This window comes from Symphalangus syndactylus, chromosome 19 (genome assembly GCF_028878055.3).
Source record: "Symphalangus syndactylus isolate Jambi chromosome 19, NHGRI_mSymSyn1-v2.1_pri, whole genome shotgun sequence".
NCBI lineage: Eukaryota > Metazoa > Chordata > Mammalia > Primates > Hylobatidae > Symphalangus > Symphalangus syndactylus.
Window position 1 is genome coordinate 13409836 of NC_072434.2, and position 21067 is coordinate 13430902.

The 21067-nt window shown below is 42.5% G+C and overlaps 2 protein-coding genes and 1 pseudogene across 3 annotated transcripts in view; 1 reads left to right on the plus strand and 2 right to left on the minus strand.

Moving 5' to 3' along the window:
* The window catches only part of LAMB3 (laminin subunit beta 3), a 207982-nt gene that overhangs the window by 29578 nt on the left and 157337 nt on the right, over window positions 1-21067 (plus strand). The gene's annotated exons all lie outside the window — the stretch shown is intronic.
* Window positions 9041-10141, minus strand: LOC129458811 (adenosine receptor A2b-like; annotated as a pseudogene).
* Window positions 19269-21067, minus strand: part of HSD11B1 (hydroxysteroid 11-beta dehydrogenase 1) — a 48971-nt gene continuing 47172 nt past the window's right edge. The window contains exon 7 of the mRNA XM_055235166.2: window positions 19269-20006. Coding sequence (XP_055091141.1) covers window positions 19789-20006 — 218 coding nt within the window. The 3' untranslated portion in view covers window positions 19269-19788. The remainder of the gene's footprint in view (window positions 20007-21067) is intronic.

Consider the following 21067-nt stretch of genomic DNA (forward strand, 5'->3'; position numbering starts at 1 on the left):
GTAGAGACCTACTATTTGGACTCCATTAAACATCAGAAAGAAATGTCCACAAAGCTCTACAGTCATTGGGATACTACCCCCATGATAACTGGGATTTAGAGCGGTCAATGATATGCTCAAGATCACACGGAAAGTGTTGGACCGAGGTTTGCTTGACAGTAGGTTTGAGCGCTTAATGTTGTGTTCTGAGAACAAAACAATTAATAAGGTTGTCATACCTATCTATCTATATCAAAAAAGACACACATACACACACACAGAACTTTGAGAATAGAAAATATACCTTATTTTCAAATGCCCATGAGACATTAAAAAAATTGACCATATTGATCAAAAAGCAAACCTCAGTATATGTTTTGAAAAGTTGATCTATTATAGCAGGATTTTCTGACCATAGTACAATACAATTGAAATAAATAACAAAAGATGGAAGAAAGAAATACTTTAACTTCTTGGAAAAAAATTATTCCCATTTACTCTGAAAAGATAGAGGGAATTTCAGATCTGCAATTAAGAATGCATTGAAAACGGTGATAGTGGCAACATTATGAGCAAAATCTGTGAGGTATGGCCAAGCAGAACTCAAGAAAAATTCCTAGCTTTAAACATTTTCATTACCTAAATCAAGAAGATTAAAAATAAATTTCCTATTCATTTATTTTCAAATGAATTGCTAAAAAATGATCAGAAAAAAAGAAAGTGAGAATTTTGAAATGATAAAAGGGGAATATGTAATAAGAATCCTGTTTAAAATTGATAAAAAAAAATTCAGTTTCGTGTGTGCATCTGGCAGGGGGAGGAATTGTAGACATACAAATAGAAAACAAAATCAATAAAATAAACTATCAGTGAGCCAAATCAATTTAAAAAAGAGAAAAGACATTATAAAAGTTTAGGAATGATACATGGAAAGTAGCAACAATACAGTGGAAATTAAAATAATTGTGGAGAGTCATTTGTGTAACTATGCTAATGATTTTTAAAATCTAGATAAAATGGATTTAAGAAAATGAATTTACCAAATTAGGCTCAAGCAGAGATTTGTAGTGTAACCATCAGCTGGCCTCCAATGGAGGGTTTAATTCAGGCTGCTCTTGAGCTGGGCAGCAGGCTTTTAGTGGCCAGTATCCTTTGCTTCTTCTCATCATTTCCAGGTTCAATGGGAACAACGGCTCCCTTCTTTCATGGTCATATTCTGAAACAGTTTCCTTGATAGATGCTGGGCCCTGTGTAGTCCCCCATGAGACGATGAGTATGGAGTAAGCTACCCTTTGCTTTATAGCCTGGTTGCTTCACAATACCACACAAACATGTGTAAGATTATCAGATTTTATTATACAGTTGGGGTAACTAAACTATATGCTAATATGACTTCTCCCATACTCCAAGAGACAGCACTAAGGAGTTAAAAAAAAAAAAATTTTTTTTCTTGAGATAGAGTTTCGCTCTGTTGCCCAAGCTGGAGTGCAGTGGCGTGACCTTGGTTCACTGCAACCTCTGCCTCCCGGGTGCCTCAGCCTCCGAAGTAGCTGGGATTATAGGCGTGCACCACCACATCTGGCTAATTTTTTGTATTTTTAGTAGAGACGGGGTTTTGCAATGTTGGCCCGGCTGGTCTCAAACTCCTGACCTTAAGTGATCCACCTGCCTTGGCCTCCCAAAGTACTAGGATTACAGGTGTGAGCCACCATGAAGTTAAACACTTTATGGGGGTCTCCTCATGGGTGTTACCAGTTCTAATCCCACTCCTCTTTCCACTCTACTGGGTGACTCCTACCTATCTTCTGGGAAATGGCAACCTCATTCATAAGAGTTGTTCTTGCCTTGGAATCCTTCCCTACACACCTGACAAGGTTTCTTCAGCACCGCATTCCTCAAGTCTAAGTTATTCCTTCTAGAATAATGCTGCAGACACTCTTAATAGGATAGTCCACAGTGGCCTTGGCACTCCAAGTTTTGCAGAACAGCTCATGGTAGGCATACTTAAGTCTGTTCCCATTCAAGTTCAAGTTCTCCTTATCAGGTGACTTGCAGACTCTCCTCCTTAGTCTTCCAAGTGTCTAGCTGGTAACTGTTTACTCAGATGTCCACACAAACATCCCAAGGACAAATATTCATTCTCAGAGATGATACAGTCTAAACTCACCAGGAGGAAGATAAGTATTTCCTTGACTCCTATGTTTGCAAGGTTGCTGCTCTGTCGTAGAGTTATGACTGTACATTTGTGGCAGGACAGAGTTCTAAGTCCTCCTCTTGTCTTTGCTTGCTTTGTATCGTCATTGTTGGTAGAGAGCCTTTTCGTGTAATGAGACCTCAAATTTATGCTGTAAGAGACATTCAATATTAGCAAGAGATTTATCTGTTGTTTAGATTCTAAGAATCTGAAAGGCCTAACCGTAAGGCACAAATTAACTGTGGATCCATTCTTGTGGGTCCAGCATTGAGCAAGGGACAAGTTACTTTTTGTTGTAGGCTGATAAGAAAGGTGGTCTCACTGGCTGTGACGTTGAAGGGCCCTGACAGGCTGCAGCCTCAGGCTTGGGGGTGAAGGTGGGGTAGGTATAGAGGTAGGAGTGTATGTATATTAGGAAACAGAAAAGGAAAGAGTAATGTAGAACGAAAAAGGGGGGCCTCCCAGGCACCCATCTCTATTTGGACGGAAAGGACAAACCACAAGTTAATCTTCAGAGAGCTTTCATTTCTCTTCTTTATCCTTCATTTCAGGTTCTGTCCCCTTGAGTCCTTCCAGAATATGAAATACGGCTGTTCCTGAGTTAAATATCATAATGACTTGTCTTCTACTCATATAATGCCCTTTTCTAAATGAAAAATTACTGCGTTTTAGAGCTCAGCCGAAGCACCACCCTCCTCTCCCCAGTGTATGTGTGAGTTTTCCAATAAATAGGACTCCTAGTTTGTGGCTAAAAAATCACATTCTTTTTTGAGATGGAGTCTTGCTGTGTTGCCCAGGCTGGAGTGCAGTGGCACGATCTTGGCTCACTGCAACCTCTGCCTCCCAGGTTCAAGTGATTCTCCCACCTCAGCCTCCTGAGTAGCTGGGATTACAGGCACACGCCACCATGCTGGCTAATTTTTGTATTTTTTAAAGTAGAGATGGGGTTTTGCCATGTTGGCTAGGCTGGTCTCGAACTCCTGACCTCCAGTGATCCACTTGCCTCGGCCTCCCAAAGTACTGGGATTACAGGTGTGAGCCACCGTGACTGGCCCACATTCTTTATGTAAAAGATATTCTTATGTAAATTGCTGAGTTTCCAAAAATTATCATTCAACAAAAATAAAAAATATGAGGTTTCTGTTGATTAAAATCTACTTCTACTTACTTTTTGTATGTCCTGTTTTTTCACATAGCCTAGGCAGTCAGAGCCATGATCAAGGTCTTTAGCTAAGAATTCTGAGAGCCTCAACACTAGTAAATGTACTCATTAATACTCCGATATTGGGGATGTTGGCTGTCTAACAAAATTAGGTCATGTAATATTGTGATCCTCTTTCTGAAACTGACAATTTTCTTTCCTAGTTAAATTGTCATCTCTTGGCACAGCCTCTGTTAAGCTATCCTAATTATGTCACAAATGCCTTCACATTCCAAACTGAGATATCTTCCAGAGACTTTTCTATACATTTTATACATTTCTACACAAACCTTTAGAATTTGTTTTATACTCAGTACGATTTATCATCCATAACAAAGAATATTAAATTGATGCCGTAACAGTGAACCAAACTGATCTCACCAAAAGTGCTCACATACTAGATTGCCGTCAGCACTCCCCACACATGCCCTCGCCCCTGCCTGCAGAGAGCAGCTTTAGGGCTTGCTTAGAAAACTAAAGGCAGATGGACAGAGAAATGAGTTGGAAAGCATTCGGATTTTCTTTTTTTTTTTTTCAGATTTACACAAATTTTAATATAATATTACTAAAAGATTTTTAAAATAGAAAAATAATCATCTTAACCCTACTACCCAAAGACAAATTAGTTTCATATTTTTCACACTACCTTCTAGTTTTTGATCATATGCATTTCTTTTTAATAATATTTTAAGCATAGTGAAATCTACATTTTTGTAATATGTAATTGTATGAATTGTATGTTTGTTTTTTCACTTGATACTATATTATAAATATTTTTTGTTTTTACCTTTTTTTCCATGTTTTTAGCTTTTCACATCGTCATGGTCTTTCATAATATTAGTGTACCACAATGTGTTTAGTAATTTCCTTATTATTAAACAGTAGCCACGTGACCCAGCATTGCTCAGGATAATTATTAGCCACTGGCAAATACAATGCAAATACAACTTAATATACATAATAAAAATTAATATGTTAGAATAATTTTCTGTAATTGTAATAATTCAGAGCTGTGATTATGTTTAACTTTGTAACAGGATTACTTTATCTATCACATCTGTCTTCTATACTTCAAGATTGTTGCTCACTCTGAAGCTGTCCTGAGTGGCAGCCTGGGGCTAGATGGGCAGGGACACCAGAAGTCAGACTGCCTGGGTGTGAAGCCTGGCTTTGCCCCTTACTATCTGTTTGAGCTTAGAGAGCATGAACGCTATGTTTGAGGTCTTTGCATCTCAGTTCCCTCCTCTGTAAAATGGCTATAACCAATAATATCTGCTTGACAGAATTGTTATAGGATTACCAGACATAATACTTGTAAAGCACCAAGAAATGTGAGCTATCACTATTAGCAACACCTGCAATTTGGAGCATCTGTCTTGTGACTTATTAATGGTTATGATGAAATGGACTCGCAGATCTGTAGCTGTGTGAAAATGGAGGAGTAGTTTCAGTGAGTCAATGCATTTTGTCTGATCTAATCTTGTAAGTTTTAAAACTCATTTAACTAAGTTTTTTAAAGAATGTGTCTTACACTGTTCTCTATGGAAGAAAAACATTTGAAGTGGCTCGTAGTGTTTCTCACTATGTGTCATTTAAATTCTAAGTTAGACCAAAACAAATGTGTTCTGACTAATAATGGTAATCATAATAGCACCTGTCTCACAGGGATCTTTTGAGGATTTAAATTAGTTAATATTCAGTAGAATAGTTCCTAAATATAGTAAATACTATGGAAGTATTTGGTAATACAATAAAGTAAAAATAAAAACATTCCAATGTTGCAGTGAAACTCGTTTTAGTTTGCATGATATAATTAGGAATTTTATTCATGTGGAAATTATATAGAGGAATATAATTTTATTTAATTATATGGAGATTTTTGTCATTTCTAATTTTTAGCTTTTACAGATAATGCTGCCAATGGGCATCTTCATGCATGCATTTATTTGTTTTTCTTCTTTTAAAATTCTTTAGGATAAAACGTTGGAGTGGGTTTGCTGGAGAAGTTTAGTGAAGAAGTAGGTTAGTTCTGACAGCAAAGATTTCCAGGAAGTGGGTGGGAGGGAATCAAGCTGGGCTTTAGGGCATCGTGGAGAGATGGCAGAGTCAGAGCTGGGAGGCTCTCTCACCAGCTTGAGAGCTCAGTGCATTGGATGTCAGCAGGGGGCAAAAACAGCGTGGTGTGGGGCAACAGGCAATGACTGGAATCCAGTGAGATGACTTTTAGATCCATCTCCACCTCTCTGTTGAAATGCAAGGCTGTTTTGCCCCTGTGGGTCTCCGTTTCTTCTAAAGCCTTTCCCAGTATGAGGGTCTATGAGTTCTTTATTTCTTAAATATTAAATACCTTCTAAATGCCTAAAATTGTACTCAGTACTAGAGATGCAACAATGAGTAAAATATAGTCGGTATCTTCTCTTAGTTACAGACACACAAGACAATTTTCAGGTAAATTTAAAAAGTGTGATAAACTCAAGTGATAAACAAATACAGAAAACTGTAGAGGCATGGGATAGAGGTGGGACCTCACTTGCCCCAGCCTTGAGAGGTGGACCGGGTGGAAGGGAAGGAAGTTTTCCTGGAGGAGGTAATGGTTGGGCTTAACCTTAAAGGAGGCCCAGGAGTTAACCAGGCAATGGGGAGAGGGAAGAGCGCTCAGGGCAGAGGAGATGGCATGGCCAACACACAGTGGGATCATCAGGGTGCTTCAGAGGACCGGCAGTTCTTTGTCCTTGGGGAATCAAAAGCAAGGCAGGTGGCCCGAGATGTGGCTGGAGAGGCAGCCAAGGCCGTTGTACATCAATTTAAAGCGTTTGGGTTTTCGACAGACCATTTTACCCAAGAGTCGCTTTGGAAATGTGCCAGCTTCTACTCAAGGCCAATAATCTGTCCTGATTTCCCCCTATCTTGACAGTGCTTTCCCCGCGAGGCTCAGAGCACCTTGTTTTTGAGGGTGACCACTAGCTGTCGCTATTGAACAGGTCTAGTTCCCCACGGCTCAATGCCAAACGTAGGCCCCAGCAGCCGGGCGGAGTTACCGGATGCCGGAGTCCAGCCCCGCCTCTAGGTCAGTTCAGGGCCCTAAGCGATGACTCACTGGTAGGCACGCTGGTGTGCAGGTGGTGGCCGCCCTGGGGTAGAACCTGCTACTCACTGGGCAAGGAGATTGTGTGAAGCGTGGTACACCACCACATTCAGCCACGGGGTGGCGCTGCCACCCTGACGGCCCAAAGGGAGGCCGGCAAAGAGGCAAAGACTTTCCTTAGGACAGCCTTGCTCTTTTGTGGTCCACGGTACTGTTCGAGGACGGTGTGAGGGAGCCCCTGACGCACACCACCCCAGCGGTCCCCGGGCAGCCAGTCGCTCAGCAGAGAGATGCTCGAACGCTTTGCCATTGCCTCAGCCCCTCGCTATTAAGGGTCTTTTGGGCCAGTCCCCAGTTTCCACCCTCTGATTCCAGGTTATGAGGTGTACCAATGTGTCCTCCCCTAGGGTTGCTGTTTCCTATCATCCTTTCCAGAAAGCCTCCCCGACTCAGCCAGTGTTCATCTGGTACTTTTCCATCTTTTAAAAATTGATTTTTTGATATACAGTCATGCATAGCCTAATGATGTTTTGGTCAATGAGGGACCGTATACACGATAGTGGTCCTATAAGATTATAATAATGTATTTTTACTGTACATTTTCTATGCTTAGATATGTTTAGATATACAAATATTTGCCATTGTGTTACAATTGCCTGCAGTATTCAGTCTGGTAACATGTTGCGCAGGTTTGTAGCCGAGGAGCGGTAGGTACACCATTCAGCCTAGGCGTGTGGTAGGTTCTGTCAGCTAGGTATGTGTAAATACACTCCATGATGTTGGAACAATGATGGAATCAACTGTGATGCATTTCTCAGGTCCTATCCCCGTTGTTAAGCCGGGCGTGACTGTACATTTACATAGTGAAATAATGGCTACAGTCAAGCAAGTTAACGTATTCATCATCTCACATAGTCACCTTTTTTTATTGTGGTAAAAGTATGTAAAATCTACTCTGTTATTTCCAGTATATGATGCAATACTATTAACTATAGTTCTTGTGATGTTTCAGGAGTTAAAGATACGCCATTCTGGCATATTGACTGTTTGAGTTAAGGGCACTTAAAAAATAGCAAGTGCAAGAAGATCACTCTGACCTTTGAGCTGTTTCTTAAAAGCAGATGACATTCTCATGGGAAAGACATCCTCCCTGTAGTAGGAAAAAAAAAGGAACAGTCTTATCATCAAGGATGAGAAGCTGAAGCCAAGAGAAATCTGTACAAACAAACCTTGTTAAACTAACCCTTATCTTCCTAGTTGCATCTCTACCCAGTTAAATAGCCTAGCCCAAGCCACTTGCCTTATCACATTTCACAGTGTGCTATTCTTTGTCAAATTCAATATACTGAATTTGTAACTGACTCTAACTGCTTCTTCGGGTCTTTATTTCCTTGTGAGGTTCTCCTGTGCCATGTAAAATTTCTATTAAATAAATTTGTTTGCTTGTCTTCTGTTAATCTGTCTTATGTCAGTTTAATTCTTGGGCTCAGCCAGGACCCTCTGACAATGGAGGTGGAGTTTTGCTGCCCCTATATTGTACATTAGATCTCTAGGCTTATTTATTTTACATAACTGAAACTTTGTGCCCTTTGACCTCTATCTCCCCATCATCCCTCTACCCCAACCACCTTTCTACTCTCTGTTTCTATATATTCAAGTTTTTCTTTTTTTTTAAGTGAGATAATGCAATATTTTTCTTTCTGTATCTGACTTATTGGAGCTCGCCCTAAGCCAAGGGAAGGTTTGTCCCATAACTTATATCCCAAAGGACTAATTAAAAGCATAACATATGCTGACTTCTTTCTCTAATACAACTTTAGAGCCATAGCCTCCAAAGGGGGACATGCAGGAGAACTACTAGGATGGGCAGAATATTGGAGTTTCTGTTTAATTAATTTAATTTTTAAAATGTTTTATTTTTATTTCACCTAATATGTATACACAGTTATATAATTTTACTTAGTGAAATGTTCATGTTTTAGGTTCCAAGAACTTGGCCAAACTTGAACTCTGGAGAGAAGCAAAATTCACTCCCTAGCTCTAGAAAGGGGAATTTGGTAGAAGAGGTATCTCATCCTTCCAATTTCTTCCTCTCGGGTAGTTTCTGTATATGGAAAAGAATGGAGCTTAAAATTATTATGTGTTGACAATTCTACTTAAGAACTTAGGAGACTATCATTTCCTCAAATTAATATGGCAGTTTCTTGATTGAAGAATTATACTTTTAATTTTCCTGGCTGCCTTCTTAGGAACAAATATACATTTTTAGTACAGGCAACTTTTATTGTTTCATTGCCTCTAAGTTAAAACATATTTGCAGTATAATAGTTCACAGTGTTTCAGAGTAAAATAGTTTGTCATTTTCTACCATAAAGGAGGCAGACTCTAAAACAAAACAAAACATGCTTTTAGAATCCATTCAAGCTGTCAGCATCATCAACACAGTAAGAGCAGCCAAATAGAACCATAAATATATTTGTTAACCCTTGGAGCCTACTAATAACAGGTATGTATTACCTAGATATATGGTAGCTCCAGGGGAGTGCTCAAAAGAGGCAGCCCATGTGCTTGGGAGGTATAGCTATCTTTCACAATGAGAATCAGCCAGTCATGTCCTGTCCCATTTTTTATTATGTATTTATGTCTTCTCCTCGAAGAGGCCAGAGCCTGCTTCACAGGCCACATTGAGAACAGGCTGTGCCCTGACCTGCCCATTCCCATTATTGAGATGAGTCCAGCAGTGAACATACCTGTAAATAATTTTATGAAAAGTATAGCAGGAGTCTCTGTTCCAGCGGTCACAGACAATGCGATTGACAATCAAATTTGCATGTGACAGGAGAATGGTCATCTTCCTTGCCCACTCGGGCTTATCTTTAGCCTGAGCTAGCTGAAAAAGAGTGACACAGTCCGTGGTGCACACTGGTAGCGAGCACAGAGCAAACATCCCCACCATCACAGCCAGCGACTTGGCTGTGTATATCTCCCGCTGGAGGGTGGTCCTTGAGTGGTCCATCGGCTCCATGTACTAAAGCTGCCAGCAGGTCACTGTGGAGAACTTGATGGAGATCAGCCACATTATGAGCTGTGGGGGCAGGACTTACCCCCCGCCAAACTGAAATATACCATGTAACTCATGGGTACTGCATTCTAAAAGAGACACTTCACAAGGCAGCAGCTTTCATTCATGGTTCCATCCCAGGGCTCCATGCAGTTGTTAGAGGTACTGTCTTTACTGTTCCACTCCAGGAATGGGGTCAGTCCAATGCCAAAGGCGAGGACCCAGAGGACAGCAGTAACCCCTCTTGTTTGGGTCCCAGTGACTAAACTTTTATGCCTGAGCTGGCTGTGGCTGGCCAGGTACCTGTTGATGGCCATGGACAGGAGGCTGAAGATGGAGCTCTGTGTGGGCACAAGCATGAAGCAGGCGAGGAAGAGGTGGCTGTGGAAGTCAGTGCAGAACCCAGGCCGATGATGATGGCAAAGGGGAAGGCGAACAGCCCCACGGCCACATCAGGGACAGCAGGAAGGAGTTGGTGGATGACCGCAGTGCACTTGGCATGCCAGCCCTAACACCACGAACGGGTGCACCCTGCACCTCCAGCAGCACGGCCCGGCCAGCCAGGCTCCAGGCCTCATTTACCTGGGCCCATGGCCCATCTACGAGGGCCTCATCTACCATGAGCCTCACGTGGGACAGTTGTGTGTGCCCGCACTATGCCTCTGCCAGCCGCATCTCTCTATTTATTTTTAGCTTGTCCTTTTAAGATTCCAATTTCTGCCTATGTTTTATGCTAGTAAATATTATATGCATATATTAAATAGTAACTATATCTCTATTAGCAGCACACATGCTTAATCATTTTTTTCCATCTTGGGGATCTTTTGAATTCCCCACGTGTAATCATGTTTTAATAATGAAGTATGCGATCGAAAGCTTTGGAGAACCCTGCTCTAGAAAGCCTTTGATCCAGTCGTCCTTTGAAATTTGCCGTGGACTGTGCTCTGGGGTGGGTTTCACATGCTGGCCCAGAGTGGTCCAGCCAAGGAGAAAGGTCCTGTCAGTGTGGAGAATAGTAGCACAGAAGCTCTGGAGAGGGACTTGTTGGTGAGGGGGGACTCAACTGTCCTTGAGAAGGAGATCTCTGGAAGAGCAGCTTGGACGTCTGTCCCCTGTGCCAATGTGTGCTCCTCCTCTGAGGTCACCTCCTCAGGGCTCCCTCCTACTGATATCTAGGCCTTTTCATGACATTCTTTACTGAAGAGAGGGAATCACGATTTCTCAAAGGGAAATTTGCAGATGTGGGAGGCCTAGGATTTCCTCCAGCATGGGTAGAACTGTGGTGCCCAAGTAGGACCTTGCAAATGGTCACTGAGAGTGGATGCTGTCAGCATGGTTAGGAGGCTGTTGTCTTCAGACCTGTGTCCTTCTGCTCTGACTGTATCTCCCTGCTTCTCTGGTGATTTATACTTATGACAAACACTATTGGTTGCTGAATAGAACCACAGTTTTGTTTGGCGTGGCAATGTGCCCAGTTGAAAGCTCCATTTCTCAGCCTCCCCTGAAGGGAACAGTGGCCACATGCCATGGCTGTGGGCCGTGAGATGTAAGCTGAAGTCTTTGGATGGGGCTTCCCAGTGTGCTCATTATCAGGGGTCAGAGTCAGCTGGTGTGCATCCTGTACCCTTCACCTTCCTCCTTCTCTTGCCAGAAACACTGAGTGATGCTGAGGGTGGGGCCACTGTCTTGTGAACACCCAACAACAAGGAGGAGGATGGAGAGCTGAGTGGAAAGACAGAAGGAGCCCAGGTCCCCGAAGGCCCTAGTCAGCTCCACCCAGACTTTTTGTTAGGAGAGGAAAATAAATCCCTGCCTGATTCAGCCAGCCACTGTCAGACAGTTGGATTTTCTGTTACTCCCAGGGGAATGCAGTGCTCACAAACTTGAAAGTCATGACTGCAGGTCTCCCTGACACTTTGGCCGAGGCCGTTGACTTCATGCAGGATGCTGATGCCCTTAGAATGGAAGAGTGTGAGCATCCCATGTCTTCAGGAGCCCTTGCTGCCTCTCCTTCCCTGGCAATAGTATTATAGAACGTAGATGTCTTGTCACTGCTAGTCAGCTTGGCCACTCTTGCTGACAGGAAAAGAAAAACAAAAAACGAAAAACAGCAAACGCCAACTTGACTCATGCTATCAGAGTTTGATTTCAAGTCCTGGAGGAGGAGAGAGTGAACTGTCTCCTTAAGAATAACGAATTCTGTCAGGAATGTGGAAAGTGAAAGTCATGATGATGTGCTGGAGCCAGTACACACGCTTGAGAGAGCCGGGGGTGTCCATCTCTTCCCAATCCACATGCTGTGATGTCCTGTTGGTGACTCGAAGTTGGCCACAGTAAGAGTCTTTACATCATAGATACAGGCAAATGCTACAAATCAGCAAATTAAGGCTTTATTTCTTCTTTTTCTGGAGAGTTAGTTGTTAAACATTTATCAGCACAGCCCTGGAAAAGACCAAAGGTTTAGTTTAATATGAACTCACAGATACTGTCTATTAGTTTTCATATCTTCTGCTCCCCTAATGCTATGGAGGGGTGAATAAGCCCAAAATTAGCAGAATCAGAGAAAGGCTGCTTTATCCTGAACACGGGCTGAAACCTTACAATATCTTTGGGCCTAAGGAGAACTCTTACATATTCAGACTAAAGGCAAAAACTAATTTTAACTTGACTTTGGCTATCAATTTGTCACCTGACCGTGTTTCTGTCTCTGCACTCATTTCCTCACCTCCTCATCAGCCCTCCCACTCCTGTCCTCTTGACAATCTGCAGGGCCTTGGCTCCTGCAAACCTGCCTTCTTGCTGTGTTTATGTGACCCTCAGAAGTTTCTGATTCTGGGTCTGGCACAACAATTTGTCACTTGCATCTAGATACCTCATGATCTTCTCTGGCCCACACGTATGTTCCAGGTGCTTCTCCAGGTGCTGGGGGCACACTGCACTAAACAGAAAAAACTCCTGTCCTCATGAAACCAACATTCTAGAAGGGGAATGTGGCAGATGGTACTTTCTAAAGATGGCTGCAGCAATTTTTAGCCCATCCATCCCACATGCTCTTCTTACAATGTGACAGTGACAGTCCTCCATCAACAGGTGGGGTCTGTATTCCCTTTCCTTGAAATGAGGTGCATCTTCAGAACTGCTTCGACCAAAAGTGTATGGTCAGTCCTAAAAGGCAATATAGCTTCTGCCTGGCTCTTTCTCTTGGACACTTGCCTTTGGAGATCTCAAGTCCTCCAAGCAGTCTGGCAACCCTAAAGCTGCCATTCCAAGTGACCATGTGGAAAGATCACACAAAGATGAGAGAGACTCCCACTGTGCCCTCCCTGCTCAGCTCCAGGTGCCCAAGGAGCCAGGCACCTAAGGTGCCCTACCTGTTGCAGAGTCCAGCTGTTCATGTCTTCCCAGGGCAGGCACAATCACGCTTTTAGGTGATTCTAGTTCCTGACCTTTGAGCACCCAATCTTGCTGAGTGGAGCAGAAATTAACTATCACTGCTGAGCCTGCTCAGACTACAGATTTGCGAGCAAAGCGAATGTCATTTTATGTTTTAAGCCACTGAGTTTTGGGATGATTTGTTATGTCACCATAGTAACTGGGACAAGAACAGATAATAAACAAGATAAATGACCAACAATATAGATAATAATAAGTACTAAGGAGAAGAAAGAAGCAGGGAAGGCAGACATAAAATTTCAGGGCAGGCCCAGCATGGTGGCTCATGCCTGTAATCCCGGCACTTTGGGAGGCCAAGGCGGGTAGACCGCTTGAGTTTACGAGTTTGAGACCAATCTGGGCAACATGGCAAAACCCCGTCTCTACAAAAAATACAAAAATTAGCCAGGCATGGTGGCACATGCCTGTGGTCCCATCTCTCTGGAGGCTGAGGTGGGAGGATTGCTTGAGCTTGGGAGGTAGAGGTTACCATGAACTGTGATCATGCCATGGCACTCCAGCCTGGGTGACAGAGAGAGACCCTGTCTCAAAAAACGAAACAAAAAGAACATTTCAGGGTGAGTTTGAAATTTTATTTAGGGTGGCTAAGGAATGCTTCGTTGAAAAGGCAACTTAAAAAAATTTTTTTTGTTTCCATAGGTTGTTGGGGAACAGGTGGTGTTTGGTTATATGAGTCAATTCTTTAGTGGTGATTTGTGAGATTTGGTGCACCCATCACCTGAGCAGTATACACGCACCCAATTTGTAGTCTTTTATCCCTCACCCCCTTCCCACCCTATTCCACTGAGCCCCCAAAGTCCGTTGTGTCATTCTAATGCCTTTGTATCCTCATAGCTTAGCTCCCACTTAGGAGAAAACATACGATGTTTGGTTTTCCATTCCTGAGTTACTTCACTTAGAGTAATAATCTCCAATCTCATCCAAGTTGCTGTGAATGCCATTAATTCATTCCTTTTGAAGGATGAGTAGTATTCCATTGTGTGTGTGTGTATATATATATATATATATATATCACAGTTTCTTTATCCACTCGTTGACTGATGGGCATTTGGGTTGGTTCCACATTTCTGCAATTGTGAGTTGTGTTGCTATAAACATGCATATGCAGATATCATTTTTGTATAACAACTTATTTTCCTCTGGGTAGACACCCAGTAGTGGAATTGCTGGATCAAATGGTAGTTCTACTTTTAGTTCTGTAAGGAATCTCCACACTGTTTTCCATAGTGATTGCACTAGCCTACATTCCCACCAGCAGTGTAGGAGTGTTCCCTCTTCACTGCATCCATGCCAATATCTATTATTTTTTGATTTTTTTGATTATAGCCATTCTTGCAGGAGTAAGGTGGTATCACATTGTGATTTTGATTTGTATTTCCCTGATCATTAGAGATGTTGAGCACTTTTTGTTTTTTTTGAGACAGAGTCTCTTGCCCAGGCTAGAGTGCAGTGGTGCGATCTTGGCTCACTGCAACCTCCGCCCCCCCAGGTTCAAGTGATTCTCCTGCCTCAGCCCACTGAATAGTTGGAATTACAGATGCTGCCACAATGCCCGGCTAATTCTTGTATTTTTGGTAGAGATGGGGTTTCACCATGTTGGCTAGGCTGGTCTTGAACTCCTGACCTCAGGTGATCTACCCAACTCAGCCTCCCAAAGTGCTGGGATTACAGGCATGAGCCACCATGCCTGGCTGATGTTGAGCATTTTATTCACATGTTTGTTGGCCATTTGTATATCTTCTTTTGCGAATTGTCTATTCATGTCCTTAGCCCATGAAAGGGCAACTTTTTGAATGAATCTAAAGGCAGTAAGGCAGCTGGCCATGTGGTATAGAGAAGTAGAAGCATATTTGGCATGCTCTGGAATAGATAGGAGGCCAAGCGAGGCCTCCTGGAGTGCTTGAGCAATGAGGGGAGAAGAGAAGGAGATGCCGTCTCAGAGCCAATGAGGACCCAGATCATGTAAGATTTTTAGGTCTCTGTAAGGACTTTGGCCTCTACTCAGAATGAAATGGGATAATTATGGGTTTTGATGGAGGTATGACTTGATTCTGTTTTAATTAGATCACATTTGTATGTCAGGATTCCTAGAAGTAAAATTCTGAGTCAAGGAATATGTACCCCTTGCCTTGCTTCTCTTGCTGGCCCAAGATTATGATGTTATCATAATGTTATGATTATAATATTATCATAATCTTGGGCCACCAAGAGAAGCAAGGTAAGCGGTACATATCCCTGTATTAGGGATCCCTAATACAGGGATTAGGTTCCTAGGGCTGCCAAAAAAAGTACTTCTTCTATTAGGTTCCAAAGGCTGCCAAAGAAAGTACCACAAACGCAGTGGTTTAAAACAATAGAAATTTATTGATCCACAGTCCTGTGGGCTAGAATACTGAAATCAAGTTGTTGACAGGGCCATACTTCTACTGCAGCCTGTAGGGGAGAGTGCTTCCTTGCCTCTTCTTGCTTCCTGATAGGGGTTTTCAAGCCTTGGTGCCCTTTGGCCTGCAGCTGCATCACTTGCATCTCTGCCTCTGTCAGCACAAGGTGTTGCCCCTGTGTGTCTCTGCCTTTATGTGGCCTTCTTCTTAAAATGACACTAGTCATGTTGCTCACCTGAATCCAGTGCAACCTTGTCTTCACCTAAGTAATTATATCTGGAATGATCTATTTCCACATAAAATCATGTTCTGAGGTATTAGGGATTAGCGCCTTAATATGTCTTTTTGGGGGACACAGTTCAACTTACAACACTGCCAGTTTGAGAATCACAGGTGTACTCCTGGGAAGAAAGCTGTTCCTAATTTTCTCAGGTCTTACAATAGTGCCTTATGCTAGTTAGCTTCCCCATTCCATTCACATGGAATCCACACATCCTCATTCCATGAGTGCGTGTGTGTGTGTGTGTGTGTGTGTGTGTGTATAACTTATTAACATAAATGGAATTATATTATGCATCTTTGTAAGCAACTTGTTTTATACACTTAACAGTATGCCTTGGAATTCCTTCCATGGATGTACATATAAATTGACTTGATCCCTTGTTACCATGACACAGTGATTTCATAATATTGAATTTAATTGCTATAATTTAAACATTTCCCTATGGGTAGACATTAAGGTTGTTTTCAATTGTCTTGGCTACTACAAATGTAATATTTGGTGAAGGAATTTCTTTGTGGGAAGAGGGCATTTTTGTTAAAAAAGATATTGCTGGATAGCCTCAAGCTAGAGTCAGAATCAACCATGCATAATAAATATATGAGGGAGAAGGAGGAGGCTGGAGGCTGGATTCTCTGGGGGTCAAAGTTAGATTAAGAGGGGAAGCCTAAAGGAAGCACTTTGAGGGCAACATGGCCAAAGGGGATCTTTTGAGTTAAATGATGCACACCGGGCTGGGCACGGTGGCTCATGCCTGTAATCCCAGCACTTTGGGAGGCTGAAATGGGAAGACTGTTTGAGCTCAGGAGTTTGAGACCAACCTGGGCAACATAACAAGATCTCATCTCTACTAAAAAGAATTTTTAAAAAATCAGCCCAGGTACGATGGCACATGCCTGTAGTCCTAGCTCCTTGGGAGGCTGAGGCCAGAGGATTGCTGGAGCCCAGGAGTTCGAGGCTGCAGTGGAGCCATGATCATGCCACTGCACTCCAGCTTGGGTGACAGAGAAAGACCCTGTCTCAAAAAAAAAAAAAAAAAAAAGATGCACACTGCACACTGAATGAATGTAAACTTAGTCTTCCTTCTCCCCTCTGAGATACGCTACCTTGCATATTGCAAACACTACCTTGCTTACTTATACTTTCAGTGAGAATATAATTACTTTTGGAACCTACGAAGAGAAGCTGAATTTTTGTGTTAATGTGGGTGAGAAGTGAGTGATGCACATCTGGATTTCACATAGGATGTGAAAATGGACGTCCTTGGATGTATATTTTTGAGCTCATGATAAAGTGAGCTAGGAAGGCTAGGTTCTTTTAAGTGGAACTAGTCCAAAGACAAGGGTCATTGTATTGCTGGTGCCACTAAAACTGGAACTTGGCTCCAGCTGCTGGAACCCCTGCCGCTCCTGAGAGATGGGACAGATATTTAAGGGGCAGGGGAGCCAGGTTAGGAACTGGATGAGGACCCTTAAGAGGACCTCTTAGGAAGGACCTGTTGGATGTTGGCTCCCTAAAAAAGACCACCAAAACAACCTGTTGATAAAGCGAAGCTGGAGTCTTGATGGAGTCTTAGTAGACTCTGAGAGCGGAGAGGGTAAAGTCAGGGTCTTTATGGGGCTTTGAAGTCTAGGTTAAGGCGAGACTTAAGCATGGTGACTTTATTTGAATTGGATAAGGATTGTGATGCCATAGTTGGAGACTGGTGAACACAATGAAGCTGGGGTTTGGAACTAAGGGTTCCAAGCAGTCTTAAAGAGAAGCAGTCATTTGATGCTATCTGTTGAAAAGTTCAGCACTTTTAAATGGGCTTGCAACATTTATCTTTGCGGACAAGAGTTTCTTGGAATAGTAAAGTCATGCTGATAAAGAGAATGGAATGTTAAAATCATGTTAATGAAGATAATAAGCTATGTGGGTGTAGATGGTTTCAGTTCTCAGACCTACTTTTTGAGATCTTCCCCTTTGGATTCTGAAGAAAGTCTCATTTAGAAAGAGGTTTAACCTCTCCCCAAGCAAATTCTAACTCAGCTTTAATATTATCTCTACCCTTGAGTAAAGGAATTACTGCACTTCATCTCACTGTGAAGAAGGAGTCTCATTTCTACAAGAGACTGAAGGCTGTTCATCTGATTAATCAGAAACCAAGACATATATTAGGCCACGTTGCAAGTGTGGGTGCATTTCATGTCAGAAACCAGACTACATTTTTTGGCCCTTTTTGTTTTGTCTTGTTTTTGCACATGGATGCAGCCAGGTCTCTCCTGCTCCCTTGCACTGAGCATAGCCTTGGAAGGACCTCTAAGAAAAGTGCAGCCATATTAGCATGCTCAGATCCAGCCCTTTGTCCATGTGGCTGGCAGGCTCAATAGATTCCAATATGTTCTGCTGCCCAGCCATTTAGATTCAGAGGCGGGAAAGGAAAATTTCCCCTGCACTTTTAGGCACATGTCTCATGTCCCAGCATTACTTACCATGGAAGCTGGATGTTCGGGAGTGTTGGGGTTCCTGATGGATATACTCCATTCATTTCTCCAGAACACTCTCTACCCTTTTCCATCTGCTCTGTACATGGGGAAGCTGACCTGTATGGTCTATACCTATCTGCTCCCTTGCCCCTCTGTTCAGCTAATGCAAAACACTGGCCAGAGATCAGAGGGAGGGAAGAGTGTGAGGTGAGGCTAGGGTGTTTTTTCCCCTAGATACCTCCTTCACAATTCTTGGTGGGCTGGCTGCATCTCTCTTTTTTTGAGATGGAGTCTCGCTCTGGCGCCAGGCTGGAGTGCAGTGGCACAATCTCAGCTCATTGTAACCTCCGCCTCCCAGGTTCAAGCAATTCTCCTGCCTCAGCTTCCCGAGTAGCTGGGACTATAGGCATGCACCACCACACCCAGCTAATTTTTGTATTTTTAGTAGAGACGGGGTTTCTCCATGTTGGTCAGGATGGTCGGAATCTCTTGACCTCGTGATCCACCCACCTCAGCCTCCCAAAGTGCTAGGATTACAGGCGTGAGCCACAGTGCCTGGCTGGCTGGCTGCATCTCTTAACTAAATGTCACAGCACCTGCCACGTGGTACTCTCCACACAGGTCTTCACATCTTGAGGTTTTTGTAACAGGTCTCTTCTCTTGTCCCTGTGGGACTTATGGTGGAAACAGCTGCAACTAACCCTGAGATATCACTGTCTTTTGTGATTTCCCTGTGCCTTGCCCCTTTTTTTATTAAATGCTACTAAAATTACCCAATTTGAGGGTGTCATCTCTTACTTCTTGGGCCCTGATCAATATAGGGCTTTGCTGAGTTGTTCATCTTGCTGATGTTTTGTTTCCCGTTTAATCATAGTTAGGTGATGCCTAATAAGTGCTTACTAAATATTTGTTGAATGAGTAAATGTCTAAATGAGTGAGTGGCAGAATTTGAACTCCAACTCCTCCTCTCCAAACTTTCAATGTAGAGTTTAGTGCTCACATGTAAAGTACAGATGCTTGATGTCCTCTGAGAGCAGTAAACGGGCATTGGGTCTGTGTCTCAAGTTTCTGGGACCTCCATTTCCCTGGGTTTGCCCTAGTTCCTTATGCCTAGGTGTCTTCTTTCCCAGAGGAGCAATATGCAATAATATGAAGAATATCAGAAATACACAGAAAAGGTAAAGACACAATATTCCCCACCAAACAAAGATTAGGGTGATTTCTTCCACTCAGGAACAGATAAAGAGTTCAGACCATAAAATAAGAAACAAATATTGAAAAATTTCATTTGTACAGTTTATGGTTTTAAAGATAACCATCCTGAATAAGCTCAAGTTATAGCTACCAGGTATGAATTTATAAAGTTTATGTGGCCTTTATTATAATTAATATTGTATTAGTTATGACATTATATATAAGATATAAATTTAATATAACTATCTGGTAATTATACCTATGTTTACTAACAATTTTACAACTGCTGGCTGCAGCGGTGCATGACATTCATTATTATGACATTTCCATTGTGCAAATGTTAGAGGAACTCCTTCCATTTGTCAGGTGTGACCCATGACTTGCATGTCTCTGGGGACACTCTGGGAAGATGTCTTCATAGATAAGAGCTCAGATAAACATGAGACAGAACAGTCCCCAAATCCCTCAGCATGCCCAGCCCTCAGGGAGTTCCTAGTTGTTTATGAGTCTGTCCATATTATAGCTCGTTGAGTAGAGAAATTCCAGGATCTTCCTGCATGGATTTCTGATCAGAAGACTGGTCCAGAGTGAGCTGTCATAATACACTTCTTCTTGGCGCAGAGCTCCCCCTTTGATGATCTCCAGGGCACATTCCTCCTTTGGAGCTGCTTGCATATGGACTATCCCAGAAACTGCCTTCATGGCTGTTTCTATAGAATGACAAGGGAAGAGTAGGGTTATCTAACTAGGACAGTCTACGTGATGGAAGGCCTGGAGACATCAACCACTTAGCTGTCAGGGGCTTTTGGCAGTGTTTGCTCTGCAAGCCTCGCAGGCGCTATAGGGAATACATGGAGAGACTAGGTATGTTAGAGTCTGTTGGGCAAAGAGAGGCCTTAGTGTTAATATGGGCCTTGCCTTCCTGGATGGAGATTGGTGGGAGCAGTTAGAGGTGATTACTTGGGAGATCTGAATCATGCTTCTCTCTTGGGTATTTTGGTTGGAGGCGGAGAAGTAATACGGGGGAGCAGAATGAGGACAGAAGTCTCATAATGACTCAGTAGCTAATGGGAAGTGCCAGTGGGCAAAACCAGAGTGCTGTATGATAATGACTTACTGTCTTGTAAAAGGAAGAGATACACAAGAATCCAGGCTTTTGCTCCCTTGTCACCACTTTCACTTCTCTCCCCTTCCAAGTTTTCATGTCCATCTTGCACAACTTCTCTCTATCTCCATTCCTTTCTTGTTTCCCCCTGGGTCTCGGTCTCTCTCTCTATTTCTCTAACTGTTGCTCACTTACTCTTCAAAGAGCGTTTTCTTTTAATATCTGCCACATGTTTTAGATAAACTTGTATTTGGACTTAACAGAAAAGTTGTAAAAATTGTAGGCAGTACCCCCTTATATTCTACACCTGCTCCCCCTGGTTGCAACATCACACATAACCATTGCACAATGATTTAGGACAGGTATAATAATAGAATTGATACAGTATATTAACTAAACTACAGACCTTATTTTCTCATGAATGTTCTTTTTATGTTCCTGGATCTTATCCAGAATTCCACTTAGTAGGAATTTCTTCCCATTTTTCTTCCAATCTGTGACAGTTCTTCAGCCTTTCCTTGTCTCTCATGGCCTTGACACTTTTGAAGAATACTGACCAAATGTTTTATAAAATGTTCCTTGATTTGGTTTTGTGCATTGTTCTCTTATGATTGGAGTGGGGTCATGTATTTTGGCAAGAACACCACAAAAATGATGTTGTGTCCT